The sequence below is a fragment of the Gordionus sp. m RMFG-2023 genome, chromosome 1 (genome assembly GCF_954871325.1).
Source record: "Gordionus sp. m RMFG-2023 chromosome 1, tfGorSpeb1-WG-v2, whole genome shotgun sequence".
Taxonomy (NCBI): domain Eukaryota; kingdom Metazoa; phylum Nematomorpha; class Gordioida; order Chordodea; family Parachordodidae; genus Gordionus; species Gordionus sp. m RMFG-2023.
Window position 1 is genome coordinate 17,921,424 of NC_088775.1, and position 15,560 is coordinate 17,936,983.

The following is a 15,560-nucleotide window of genomic DNA, read 5'->3' on the forward strand; positions in this document are numbered from 1 at the left end:
CATTTATTTTTCATTAGCTGGCCAAGCTTTGGTGATTCGTTATAATAATAAATAAATAAATTTTACTTTGAATTGCTGTAATACATTACATAATAATAAATACCATTTTATTGATTTTCATTTTACTCTCACGTCAAAATTAATTTTTTTAAAATGAAAAAAAAACTTTCTCTAAAAGTAAATATTTAAAAAAAACAAAAGTTGTATTTTAATATAATTGACATTTTATTTTTGAATTTCTTTTTTTTGACTTGTCTAGTTTAAAAGTTATAAATTAAGATAATATGTAATATAAATTTATTTTTGATGAAACACTTTATTGATTAATTTTAAAATACTTATATATCAAAGCTGCACAAAAAACATGATTCGAGATAACGAAGGAGGTTTGAGGCTGTTAATAAGAACAGCCATGACACAAAGATGCGTGGTGGTGAAATGTTGATTGATAATGTCGAACGGCCAAGGTATAGCATAAATACTTATCCTGCTTAATTTTAAATACCACAATAATTAATAGATATATATATATTATAGATTGGATCTAATATATATAATTTATACAGAAATAAATATTTCGAATTTATTATATATGTTAGCGGCAATGTGTTTTATCGACAATGCGCTATTTTTTCAACTTTAAATCATTTTTTGAGCGCGTTTTTCAAATTTGAAAATCTGATTTTACCATAAATACAAAGCCTATCTTATAAATTTTAGACAATTTTCCGTTAAACTTTGAGTCATTTATAATTTATATAAAAACTCTATGCAAAAACCAATATAAATAATATTAAGTTCAAATGTTTACGGCAAAATTGTCTGAAATTCATAGGGTAGGTATTCAAACATGTTCAATACATTTAAGGTGATATTTTTAAATGTAAAAAAACGCGCTCAAAAAAAAATTTTAAGTTGAAAAAATAACACATTGCCGCTAACATATATTGTAAAATATTTTAATTATATTTAGTGATTATGCATCACTAGTCACTTTCTGATCTTCGATTTTTATTATTTTTTTAAATTAAAATAATATTAATCATCCATCAGAATCAGTTGTGTTGCTAATTCTTTTATTTAAGAGTGCTAAAGCGTCGCTTTTAACAAATTATTCGCTTGCTTCTAGGGACCAAATTCGTAGAAAATATTGATCCAGGCAGATAAAAATATTGAAAACTCGTTCGAACCCTCTATCACACCAGTGAAGATACTATTGAGTTAAACGGTATAAATTTTGAAAAAATCAAGAGTCAAAATGAATATATTAAGAGTATAGTTGAGTATAACTGCTAAAAATCGGCTAACGCTAAGCATTGATTAATTTATGTATATTTTCTTCAAATTTGTATATTTTTTTTAAACCCTGGGTCTGAAGTTATAATTTTAGACTAAAAACTAAGTTTAGCCTGAATATATAAAATAATATCTAAAAATATCGACTGATACAGGTCCAAAAATTTGATAATATTCTTTTAAAAACAACTAAGATATTACAAGGTTTAAACCGGTTCACAGACTTATTCAGTTCATATGGCTTAATTAACGGTATATATATTTGACTTGGATTCGATAAATAATAACAAACTGGTTTATCCGTGCATGGATTCCTGAATTTTCTTCCCACCAGCGAGGTCCATGATTCAAAATATACCATTCTTTTTTGATGGAAAAATGATTATTATTTTTTGCTTGAAAGCATTATTCCGCAAGTGTAAAATATATTTGATTTGTGTTTGTACCGCTTTTTTCAAAATAAAAATATGGCAAAAAAATATATTTTATAAAAAAAAAGAAACAATAATTGCTATTAAAGTGTGCTGTGATGTGAGGTGAGTTTCGTAACCTATAAAAAATGATACACCTATTTTCAATATAATAAAAAAATATATTAATTTAACAATGCAATAACAATCATTTTATTTTATTGTTAAATTAAATATATTATAAATATCAATTTTTGGTAAATATTTAAAATTCCAAGGTTGTATAACAAAAAAAGTTCAAATAATTAAAATTTAGTCTAACACTTAACCTTAGCCCAGTCTCATAACAACCAGAAGCGGAAACAGGTCCCACATGGCCAAACGATCTATTTACCTTCTACCAGAGGACACGAACATAAAAAAGTGGCTCAGTTAAGGCGTTAATTAAAAAGATTTATGGTTAAGTTGCAGTTTAAAAAAATTATAGCACTTTGTGTTCGAGCTCATTCACAAAGATTCCGGTTAGTTTTTAAGGTAGCCAAGAGAAATAGCACCTAAACCAGAATTGAGGGCTTAAAAAAATCTAAGCATTGTCTATCAATAAGGTATTATTAGGGAAGAAGCATTAGTCCTGTTTATAGTTTAACAATGTTTTAGGGATTGATGAAGCATGAGTCGGGTGTTAGTTCGCAGCGCAAACCTGATCAAAAAATTTAAATCTGATCCGGGTGTGATTTAAATTTTGCCGTGGTCGGTTTGAGTTAAAAAATTTCATAGATCGTGCCTGGCTTGGGATTGGGTATAAAGATTTACTAAATTTTATACTATGAATCTGCTGAAACACTAACCTAATTCATTCTTCTTAAACGAATGCCCAAGAATCCTTTAAAAATTTTAAATGAAAACAAATCATATTTAAATTAAGAAATTCCCTGAAACTTGAAGACAGGGCTCTTTTCGCTTTTAAAAGGGGCCTATCCTATTATTCAGAACACGATGTGTAAATTGAGATAGATAGGGGAAGATATAATCATTCTTTCGAAAAAATTCAAAACATATTTTAAAATTTTCTCCATTATTGTTAAGAGGTAGCGTAAGAAGAAATGGGTAGGGGGGGGCAGGTGCATCAATTTTTCCCCTATTAAAGAAAAGCAATTTTTTTATATAATTGCTAGTGCGCCTAAATATTTCGTACTATCTTGAATATTGATGCCTATTTTAGAAATTGTATATTTTTTGCAAAATAAGTTATTGGTAACAAATACCAGGGCCATACATGAAAAATCAATTCAATACTAGATGTCTATTTTAAAACCAATACCAATATTATTCAAAAATTAATATCTCGTATTTTTAGACAATTCATTTTGTCAATTTTAAAATTTATTTCATGGATAACGTTATAATAGATCCTTATAATTTTAATTTATTAAGTCATATTTGTTTTGAATTTACTGCAAAATATATTTGTTCAATTATTGATGTAATAATTATATAACTAATGTCTTGAACTCTTTTAGATTAAATTTATAGAATAAGTTTAGGATTTGTGATAGCAGTAATTTTGTATCGATGGAAAAACTTTCATATTAGGCCCCATTAAAAATATTTTGATTTGTTATTTATTTAATTCTTTGACGAAAAATAAATTAAAATTTTTCGTTTTATTTTTAAATTTAAGAAAATCATAAATGTTAGTAAATATAAATATGCTAATTTTCGATAATTTTTTTAATTATATGCAAATATTCGTAATTAATTATTTTTTAAAATAAGGCCACTTTAATCAAATGTTATTTTTTTACTGGCATTTGCAGTATTAATTTATTGATTGTGACAGATTTTAAGATAAATTTTATAAATGATAAGATTATATAATCAGAAGAAGAAAAAATAATGGGACTCTTTGACATTCTATGGGTGTCTATTTTTCTAAACACAAATATGCTTAACAAAGATGGCATTATTAAACAATTAGCATAAATTTATTTTTAGAATTATTATTTTTTTTATTATTTAAGCAAAAAAATGCTTGTTATCTTTTTTATTGTGTATCTAAATAAAATCCTAAGAAATTGAATTATTCATAATTAATGCTGCAAAGAACGTCGTTGAAAAGTCGTCGCCAATAGTGATACATTTTTTGGGGAAAAACAAAGTTGTAGTGCGCACTTTGCGTTTTTCCGTAATTTTAATCGTAACGCATCCTTTGTTCAAATTAAGTTTGCCTTTTTATTAATATCGTCGATATAGAATTTTAACTAAATTCTAAAAGAGGATTTGTCTATGAAAATTATATTATCGTCTGCCTTTTTATTTCTTTAATTTCTAAAATTCCATTTTAAAATATAAGTCATTTTTCTTTTGTATAATATTACAAAATGAAGAATAAAAAAGTATTTAAAAAACTAATCATGAATGGTTTCTAACATCAAATGGTAATTTTAACAATTTGCACGATACCATTTGAAATGCATAATTTGCGTTTGGAACACAGTTTTTGAAAGCTCAATTTGTGCTCACTATTACTCATTTCATTACTTTGAATTTTTCCAAAAAATTTATTTTATTATAATTCAATAAAATTTTATAAATATGTAAGTCGATTTTATTTCAGATCAACCAATAAAGTTATTCATTTTTATTTTATTGATTACATTTTTGTTGCTAAATTCTCTACAGTCAAGATTATTAATTTAATTAATATTGAATCAATTAAGGTATGTTAATTTATATTCTTTAATATTGTAAAGAAAATTAAAGGCAATAAATCTACACTTTGTAATTATAAATGTAATTCGAATATCTCAACTTAGATATTCAGCAGCATCTAAAAAAACATAAAAGTAAAAATGTTAATTCAAATTAAATTCTGATAAGATTTTAAAAAAAATTACTGAGGATCTGAATAAATATCTTTTTTGAAAATAAAGATCATTCTTTAAATATTTTTAGTAAATTCCCCAAATTAAATTTTTATTTATTAAATATAATACAACCCTCCCATCCTCTGCTTTAATTGAACTTGTGTTTAGCACTGTGTTCTTTTTTTACCTGATAAAAATTTTGAATGTTAAAAATATAAAAATATTTGTATATGGCGAAAAAATTAAAAATAGAATTTATATATAATATTCTTCCATGTAACCAGCAACGCGTTACTTATTTTGAAAAGCGATTAGCGTATTACATATTTCAAAGGTAACGTGTTCTATTTTATAAATGCAACAATTAATACGTTTATTTTGTGAAATAACGTTTACAGCACTATTTATTATACGAATGTGGATTATATATTATCCGATTTGTACACGACTAATACAAATATTCGATTCTTACATAAACGAATATTCAATTATTTGATTCGAAATTTTCCAATAGAATTCTAATAATTCATTTTTCAATTAGATTTTCTGGAAGCCTAATTCGCTTTTATTATTTAGGGTATCATAATAGAAGTCAAAGATATAAAGAATCAAAAGTCAAATGAGGCTTATTCTAAAAATTATTCTAATGAAGAAGGATAAATCATCCAACTTACATTCATTTTGAAAATGATGATGTTAATTTTAACATAATCAAGAGTTTATATAATAATAAAAGACAATTATTTTTATTCTCCTCTAAGTTGTACTTGCATACATTAAATATAGGAAAAATAATATTTAAATCAATAACATTGTTTAAATCCATGCCGCGCTATCCTTAATGGCAAAGTTAGTATCTTAGGGTGGGGGTATCTCATAAAATTTTTTAAGGGCCAAGCCCCTAAACTATTATTTTCCCGGCTTTTGCCAGAGTCTCTCCTATAAAAAAATTATAAATAAGCCTTTAAATATTTTTTATATATCTGCTTAATTAGTATATTTCAATCCGTTTGGATACTAGATACGTTTGATATATAATAAAAAAAATTTCTAATTTATATCATGTCGGGACAAAGCTTATAGAAATATTGAATATCTGGGTGCAAAAATATTTAATTAGTATACATATTTATTCATCAATTAGTTTCGCCAACCACTAAACAGGAGCCAAGATGTGGGAAAGAAAGACTATAACGTCACACCTTAATATCGGATTCGTGTTTAAAAATTACACATATAAAATAGTATACTTTGAATGGAATTATATTTCCAAAAATTATATATATAATAATGAATCTCATATAAAAATAGTCTTATCTTATGCATGAATTTTCCCATTTAAACATATTGATGGCTTTTGGCTATTTTACCTTTTAAAAGGATAATTTTGGTTTTCCATATTTTTCTTTTAAATATTTTGAATTATATTCATTATTTTAAAAAATTATTAACTTTTACTTAATTTTATAAATTATTGCATACATATTTAAGAGAGGGGGTGGCGGTAGAAAGAGTATCTTTATTAGATTAAAATGATATTCACGGAAATAGACAATTGTCCCAAGATATTATTTCTTTTTTACACCCTCCCTTCCGGCTACGCCTATGCAATCATTTTTTTCAACATGTTAACCATTTATGGCTAGTTTTATCAAAATATTGAAGAAATGATAAGCCTTCGATGGTAGATAATTTGCACCGTATTCAAGGTAAGTAAAATGGCTGGGCACCAAGGAATGGGGGTTAAAATAAAATTAAACACAACTTTATGTATCTATCAAACAAAATATTAGCTATTTTAATAGTACTTAAATCGTAAAATACTCAGCAAAAACTCTTTTTAATCAAATTATTTTTTGAAATTAATATTTCAACCGTTTTACCCGTAGCTGGCTTTACCAAAAGATATTCATTATATATTAATTCATGACTTCTCGCTTAACTTTAATCTTTAGTATATTTTAACTAAATGAATATTATAGCTAGTAGTGTTGTTAAACTGCTCTTGAGCCAATTTAAAAAACGGCTAACTCAGTACTTTGCCCGAAAAAATATTATGTAATCCTGAAGTTTTGCTCACAGGTGGCAGCTTGGACATCTATTGGTGAAATCTCGAGACTTAGTCAATATTTTTCCGGCTAAAATGCTGAGTGCCAGTTTTTATGAATCGGCTCAAATCAAGCCATTTAACAACACTAATACCTAGTTATGAAAAGAATACTCTTGAGGGGGAAGGGGGGGGGGGCAAACAAAAAAATTAGTTAAATTTTTTTAAAAATGCCAATTCATTCCATATGGGAGATATATTACATCAACATTTTATATAATTTATAATCACCTTGAATAAAATTACCAAATATCACGATTTCCTGGGCAGAAAAATCTAATCAAGTCCAATCTATTTTACTAGTGTTTAATATATTTTAATAAAAATATTAATTAAATAACAATCATATAAATAAGTATTATAAGAAAATTATTATCAAGTATTCAAGCGGTTTCCATAATTAAACATTTAAGCATTGGAAAAATATTCTGTGTTTATTGCTAATTTGGTTAAGATGTATATAAATGATTTTAATAAAAACATTGCAAAAAATATAAAATATGATTTTTTGGATTTTTTTATATATTGGTGGTTCAAAGAACCCTGTGTTTGCCTGCTCCCAGCCTTAACTTTAGTAATCATGATTTAAAATAATATCCAGCACACCATAAATACTCTTAGAACATTTTAGTAATGATAAAAGAGGAAAAATTTGAATAATTAATTCGAATATTTATTGAGCATATGTCGTAGTAATCCTGTTCTTTTAAAAATCATCATTAAACCCGAGTTTTTTATAAGAATCGTAAGTTTTACCTGACCCTGTAAATATAAGACAATTTTTTGGCCAACTTTTGAACTACCCTTAATTTATAATATAATAGATTTTTCATATAAATTAGAGAAATAAATAATAAGAGGCATACTCTATACGAATATGATGCCCACAAAGCAATATGAAATTAAAGAACGCTCGGGGTCCGCTATAAAGGAATTATTTGTTTTACTAAAATTTTATGTTTTAAAAAAAATTATTTCACCCGAGAAGTTTTTCATTAAAGTTTATCGGAGTGATTTATTTCGTGCCAAAGTTATTTTATTTTAATAAATATACATAAACAAAATTGCTATTGACACGTTACCGTACATTCACAGTTAGCGCGAATTCTCGGCGAAGTATACAAAAATGAATGTAAAATTAGACGGCCCCAGCCAAGATTTCTTTAATATATATTGCATTTATTTTTAATTTTTATAGCAAATAGGCGATATTGCGTCGTGTCTAATTATCTCAGCCCCCAAATGACCCACCTATATCGCTCTTATAAGTGACTAGTAGTGCCTAATTGCCACTGCGTCGAAAAATAAACGTGCGGGAATTGACAATCCCCGAAATGACGAGTAATGAATTATTATATTTATAATACAGGTAAAACCATTGTTTGATGCTTATTATTTTATTTTTTTGCATTAAATCTGATTTTGGCCGGAAATGCATTCCAATAGGTGATAATATCTATTCTATAAATTTCAGACAATTTTATAAAGAGAAGAATTTTCAGTTTTTATTAAAACTATTTGGAAAATGACAAAAAAAAATTATTATAAATTTAGGTTTCCTCAAAAGTTGGTCATAAAATTGTCTGACTAGATTTGAGCCGATTTGTAAAAATGGAATATGTCTAAGCTTCGAGATTTCGCATAGATGTTCAAACCTTTGTGTCAACTATGAGCAAAATCTTTAGGCTTGCATAATATTTTTCTGAATAAAACATTATTGAATTAGCCGTTTTTAAAAATCGGCTCAAATCAAGCCATTTAACAACATTAGAAATTTATAGGGTAAGGTACTGACAGAATTGAAATGCAATTCCGCCAAAATCAGATCTTTAAATTTAATAAAACGCGCTAAATTACTGATTTAAAATGAAAAACCTAATGTCCCCTTACCAAAATACCTGTATAAAAATAAACCAGACAAAAAGTATAAATTATGTTCTTTCGAGATACGTTTTAGATTTTGTGAAAAATGAAACTGAAAAAATTAAAATTTGGTAATTAAATAAATAAAGGATTGTTTATTCTCTTTATTTTCTTTAATAGAAATATTATAAAAATTAAAAGATGATACATCTACAAATTTAAATTTATTCAAAAAACAATTAGTATTATTTTAAAAAAATGTTGGTCCATGATGTACCATGTGTGCTTCATTTTTTAAAATACAATTAATAAATCATAACTTTAGATAAAAATAAAAAATTTTTATACAAAAAAGGATAATAAAATAAAAGATTATATAAAAATTTGGAATAAAAAATAAATTTCTGTCTTAAGTTTGGGGCCATTTCTTATTTATGTAAGCTAACGCGAAAATAATTATCAAATCCCTTCACAAGCTAACGGATCGGAATTAAGGAAAGATCCAGACTCGCCCTTTCTCAGAATTTTTAGGACATTGCCGGACTTAAATTTGATTTGTAATATAGGTACTCGGAAAAAATTTAAATTATTTTGTGTCTTCCTGATTCTAATCTTTTTTTTTTAAGAAAAACAGAATTTGATTATTCTCCATCGCTTATAATTTTTCGGCTTTTCATGAAAAATATTATTTTATTGGATAGCAGCCTACCTTTAGACCTCTGACTCAGAGGTTTTGTTTGGCAATTACAAAATAAATTATATTATTTCCAACTCAACACAGACGCAAAATAGTTTATTAATATAAAGCTAAGGTTTTACTACTATAAATGAACCACTTTTATTTCCGTCACTCTAATATTTTTAGATTAAAAGAAAGAAAGAAAGAAAGAAAGAAAGAAAGAAAGAAAAGAAAGAAAGAAAGAAAGAAAGAAAGAAAGAAAGAAAGAAAGAAAGAAAGAAAGAAAGAAAGAAAGAAAGAAAGAAAGAAAGAAAGAAAGAAAGAAAATTTATTATTTGTTTAATGTTTTCATTTCTTTTGTGTGAAAAAAATGAAACAAAAAAACAATTTTATTTATTTTTATTTATTATGTATTTTTTTTTTATAAAAGATAAAGAATAAAGATAAAAAAATTTAAAAATATATCAAATATAAAATATTTATTTTTATAAAATAAAATAAAAATATCCTTTTTGGTTTTATTTAAAAATTAAAATATTTATTAATTCTTTTTGATTATTTCGCTCTTTTTATACAAGAAAATTGTCAAAAAAAATTTTAATAAAAAAAAAAAGAAAAAACTTTACAAAAGAAATAAAGATAAAAAGAAAAACTTATTTTATTTTTTTTAATTTTATTTAAAAAAATTAAATATAAATTTTTTTTATAATTCTTTCGCCTTTTTGTGTTTTGCTTTTTTCTTGATGATGCCGCCATTTCTTTTGTTGCTGAAAAGAAGCATGGTATATAAATAAATATATTTTTAATATATCATATTAAACTAAATATATTTTCTTAGCTTTTATTTTTACCTTCTAAGCGAAAAAAATAGATTTAAAAAAATAAGATCTTTACCATTAAATCATTCGTTTTACAATGGAAGAAAATAAGATATCAAATAAGGTAGGTTATAATAAAGGAAGGACAAATTCACCTAAACAATTTTGAGAGAATTAATGATAGTGTGTAAAAAATAAATGATTTATAATTAAGATTTATATTGATAACACCATGATAGCGGAAAATGATTTTTACGCTTATTTGGCAATTGAATTTGAATATGGTTGCTATTTTATTTTATTATGGATAAAAAAAACTAAGATAGTTAATATATTTTGGTATTATTTTAGATGCACATATCCCAAATCAATTAAAATGTTTTCCTCCTAAATCTTACCAAGAAAGAATTTCAAATACCGGCACCAATAACAATACTAGATTTATAACCATATTCCCCACATAAAAATCTTTTGAAAGAAAAAATTACAAAAAAACGATTACACTACACACAATGGGAATTGCACGCAAATATGATAAATAATTAAAGGGAAAATAATAAATGCCACATGTGAGTAATAATTTGAATAATAGCGCCGGTGTTAGTAGCGGGGGTGAAGATGTCACGAGTGACGAGGTAAAAGTTTTCGTGGAAGAAGGAACGGAAGAAACAGAAAAGAGAGATTCCGAAAGAGGATTGGACGAAGAAAAAATTAGTCTCGTCAATATTACTGACTCGGTAAAAAAGATTTTTTTTTGAAACTTATTATTTTATTGACAGGGAAAATATTTAGTTACGTAAATGTTTACCAACCCTAGAAAAATTCAATTTATTTTTAAAACTATTTCTTAAAAAACAATAAATCAATTTAGTCCTAAAAAATTTTTTTTTAATGTTCAAGAACGCAAACCGGAAATATTGAAAGTTAACCAGAGTTCTGGAACCCGAAAATATATATAAAAAGCATATTACTTTCCTTTTTGAGAATATTTATTTGAAATATTAATCATTATTTTTTAAAAAAATAGGTTAAATTATACTTCGTCAGCAATTTTTCAAAAAAAAATTTTTTTTTTAAACATTTTAAGGAAATCTAAAATGAAATTTAACATTTTTTAAATTCATTCTTCTTTTTTATATATAGTGGGTTTTTTTTTATTCTAATAATCTTTTGATAGATTTTTATATATTATTTATAAATAAAAATAATGTATAAAAACTTAAAAGGGAATTTAGTATGTCGGTCCTTTGTCGGCCACTGGAATTCTCCTCCCACTTTTTAAATAACTTTACCACGCTAAAAAAAATTAATATAAATTAAATTAACTTCACAAAAAGGAAATAATATTTATCTATGTAACATTAGAAAAAGGCATAATAAATATAAAGACTTTTTATGCATATCTTTATTACTCAAACAAAACACAAACGACCGCCAATTTAACAAAAAATTTATATTCAAAAAAGTCAATATAATTTATTAATATTATTTATCACTTAAAAGAAGTAAAATATAAAAAGGAGTATAATCATCAAAGAGATACTAAACTTTCTAATAAAGAAAGACTAAGCAATAAATAATAAAATAGACATTTTTTATATACACTAATAACATTATTACAGCATCATTTTCTAAAGTAAAAATTTGATTTTTGTTTAATAATTTTTTATAATTATTCTCCATTATTTTGTAATTTTGAAACGTTAAAAAAAAGTGTCTTTCAAATATTTAATATTTTTTAAAAGCACGTATAATTTTGGCGTATATTTAAAATGATTCCTCAAAATTTTAATTTTAGGATAAAACTGTCACATCATCTTCAGCCACAACCTTCAATCAATTCTTACAACAGGGTTCTATATTTGGTGCAAATCCTTTTAACTTCGCTTCTAGATACCGAAATGAAAATGGTAAAATATCCCATATATATAAATAAATATAATTATATATAAAATGAAGTTTGTCTAATTTGAACCCCCTCGAACCTATGTATTGTGAGCCAAATAATATGGAAATATTTTTTTTGAACTTTTATAATCTCGCCCATACGAATAGATTTTTTTTTTAATTCAACATTATAATTTATTATAATAGAGAGTACATAAATTTTTTCTTATGCAAAATTTTTATAGTAAAACCTTTGTAATTTAATCTCCTTGCAAATGTGAGCTGATTTTTGTTGTCTACCCGTTTCTTTCACATATTTATTTTTTTGAAATTTTCTTCTACTGGCTTTAATTTCTTTACGCGCAAACTTTCAGCTCCCCTTCCATCTTTTCCCCAAAATTTAAAAAGGCCGTCATCCTAACGGCTCTCTTTATATCAGCTGATTAAAAATTAATGGGATCAAAGTTTCGAAAAATCCTCTCTAAAACTAAAAAAAACTGCGGGAAAAAGTTAGCTAGGGCGCTTTCACATTTTTACAGCCTAAAAACGAATACCATCTCGTTTAAAAAATTTAAAGTTCAAATTATTCAAGTAACAATCTTGTTCATACCCACTATTTTTATCCCAACTGACCAAATTATATACTATATAAAATAATAATCATAATTATGTTTATTTTTACTGAAACAAAAACATAATAAATAAAAAATAAAATATTTTTTAAGAGGAAACGAAAATAAAGAAAAACAACAAAAAATCGGCCTTTTTTTCTTCTTTAATAAAATGCGTTTTTTTTCAGACTCAAATAATATTTTTTCTTTTAGTTTTTCTTTTGTAGAAAAATATATTTTTGACATTGATTGATCGGTTACTTTTTTTTAGTAATAAAAAATTTTGGTATTTTGGCCAGGCAATTTTTTTTATATAGATTAGATTGTTTTGATTTTTAACGGCACGGTATATATAGATAGGCAAAAATTTGAAGCAGATGCCTATAGGATCCAATAGAATTAGGGACTAAAAATTGAATTTTCACATTCAATGGCATAATACAATATTGATTTCTAGGCTGAATCCATTCTTTAAAATTCATTTTGATTTTTGGAAGATTCGCTGAATTGAATATAAATAAGTTAATGTCATTCCATTTGCATAATATTTTTATTATAAATAGAACTGATTTTTCTAAAATAAAAGTTCTCATAAAATTTTAATAGAAATAAACATAGCGTGCTAGCTTATTTGTTTTGAAACATATTATTGTGGGCTATTAATTATGTCATTGGTCCCGATAAAAATAGCCAGTATTTTATACCAATTTCCTGTAAATAAATTGTTTTTTTATAACCATTGTGGCGATTTAAATGGTTTCTTAACCAAAAAAAAGCTAAACTTAATTTTTTTGACTAAAATTGAAGATCATTTATTATAACAAACAAATTTACTATGAATAGATAATTGAAATGCTCTATGACTTGTTTTTTATCAAGGGCAGTCGTAACTAAAATTATTAAAAATTCTTGCCGTATATTATACCCTGCTAAAATTAAGTTCTTTAACGGAGAACTATCACCCCAGCTTCAGATTTTTTTAAAAATATAGCTTGAAGAAAGCAGGAATAAATTAATTCGAACCCTCCTCAATGCTTATGGGTTTTTTTGTATATGCCTATAGATTGAAAATATTTAGCCATAATCCAACTATACGAAATTATCTCTTTTTATGCCCCCTCCCCCCTAATCGTATAATCTTAGAATTAAATGCTGAAATGCGACCTATTTTTTTTTTACTGGTATAAAATTCTTGAATATCATGAAAATGGAAAAGATCTAAACACCAAACTCAATGTTATAATATTGTATCCTTAAATTGACTTTGGTTATGGTCTCATCGAGTAATTAGTAACATTCAAAAATTTTCTTATTAAAAACGGAATTTATAATAAAAAGTAGCAAGTTATGCCGGCGCAGAGAACCGTCGTGAAATGAATCGTAGCGAGTATACTATACATTTCGCGCCATGGGCCCCGAATGACAATGTATTTTTATTATATTATACGAAAGATTACAAAACTTTCCGCAAGATATCGCTGTTTCCACCCGAAGTTTTTTAAAAACAATGGGAAAGCGAAAACGGTTTATTCATTTAATCGCATATCCATTGGCACAATAAATCGGCTCGCCTTTTTAAAAAAAGATAAAGGAACCAGATACTAAACCAAAAATGCATATAGAATAATTTAATTCTAAATTAAAGATTAATTTATTCTTGAATTGCCGTATAAGCTAATTTCGAAAGAAAAATTTTCAAAAGGAACCATAAATTATTAGACATCGTATTTTATGATAATTTTATAAAAAATTATTTAAAATTTTTTTTTATTCATTTTAATAACCCAAAAAAGGTAATATTCTAAGGTTAGTCATTTTATTATAGTTCAATATTTGTTTTCAATGGCCTCGATAGCGAGGGTAAGGGGACAAAAAATTTATTTTTTTCCGGAATCGTATTGTTTGTCCAGTACGAACAGAATACCTATCTATCGCGCAATTTTCCCCCTGATCTTTTGTGTATTTTTTAATTTATATTATGAAAAATTATTATGTCGTATTAGGATATGGAATCTATGAGGATTGGGAGTCTATTATAAACTAGTAGGGTGCCTAGCCTATGAATTCCAGCCAATTTTTGGTGTGAACTTTTGTTTACCTTTTAGTTTATATTAAAAAAAATAATATAAATTAGAAGTAATTTAAGAGTTCACGATGAAATTGTCTGAAATTTGCCGTTTGGGTACTTTATCAGGTCTAATCAGAATTTTTTTTTAAATTTAAAAATGAAAGATTTCCAATCACCACGGATTTATTTAGAAAGTAGTTAAAAAGTTTAAAGCATAACAGACTCCACGGCGCGTGAGAGTCCAGGTCAAACTTACAGACACAGGGGCATCAGGAAAATTCAAATTATGAAACAAGAACCCCATAATAATTTTATTTATTTGCCTGAACCCCATGATTTTTGTGTTAAGCTGACCAAATTGTCTAAACTAATTAAACAGGGTGAGTATTCTTTACCTGTCAGAATATGATTACGGCAATTTTAAGATGACGCGCTCTATAAATTACATAATATTTTTTATTAGCTAAAATCTCACATCAGATTTGCAAAATCCTTATCCCATATATTTTGGTAGAGTATAGTAGAAGTTCCCAATGTTATTTTATATTTTTTTAATTTATTACATAATAAAGTACGTTAGTATACTATTGGCAGCAATGATAAAATTTTTGAAAAATATAATTTTTGAAAAATTTAATTTATATAGGTAAATTTCTCGATCCTTCAACTTTGTATGGAAGCGGTGACGCATTTAGATATTTTATGCCCCATTATTCCCCTAATGGATACCCAATGGTAAGCCAATATTTTATTTATAATTAATGATATATACTTTTTGGGAATATTTCCAATACAACCATCCATTTGTTATTTATAAATAAAATATTTGTAAAAACTTTTGTAATATAACCCGTTTTTATTTGAATATATCTTACAAATTAGTTATTTATTAAACATTTGATAAAAAACATCCTTTACCCCTAAGGTGTAGCATTAATTAAATGATGTTTAAAA

The 15,560-nt window shown here is 25.6% G+C and overlaps 1 protein-coding gene and 1 long non-coding RNA gene across 4 annotated transcripts in view; one reads left to right on the forward strand and one right to left on the reverse strand.

Moving 5' to 3' along the window:
* The first annotated feature begins 319 nt into the window (after positions 1-319).
* The window catches only part of LOC135922112 (probable cyclin-dependent serine/threonine-protein kinase DDB_G0292550), a 51,225-nt gene continuing 35,984 nt past the window's right edge, over positions 320-15,560 (forward strand). The window contains exons 1-5 of one of the 3 annotated variants that reach the window (XM_065456524.1): positions 320-467; positions 7,879-8,021; positions 10,392-10,777; positions 11,839-11,950; positions 15,253-15,341. In XM_065456524.1, the coding sequence (XP_065312596.1) occupies positions 10,601-10,777; positions 11,839-11,950; positions 15,253-15,341 (378 nt within the window). In that variant the 5' untranslated portion in view covers positions 320-467; positions 7,879-8,021; positions 10,392-10,600. Of the gene's footprint in view, positions 468-7,878; positions 8,022-9,855; positions 10,005-10,391; positions 10,778-11,838; positions 11,951-15,252; positions 15,342-15,560 lie in introns of those variants that run through there. The other 2 variants (XM_065456525.1, XM_065456526.1) reach the window with 2 other exon arrangements.
* LOC135922113 (uncharacterized) lies at positions 9,939-11,396 on the reverse strand. The gene is made up of 3 exons (XR_010570742.1): positions 11,367-11,396; positions 11,260-11,326; positions 9,939-9,989 (listed from the first exon to the last, which is right to left on the reverse strand). It is a non-coding gene; the product is annotated as an uncharacterized LOC135922113 (long non-coding RNA).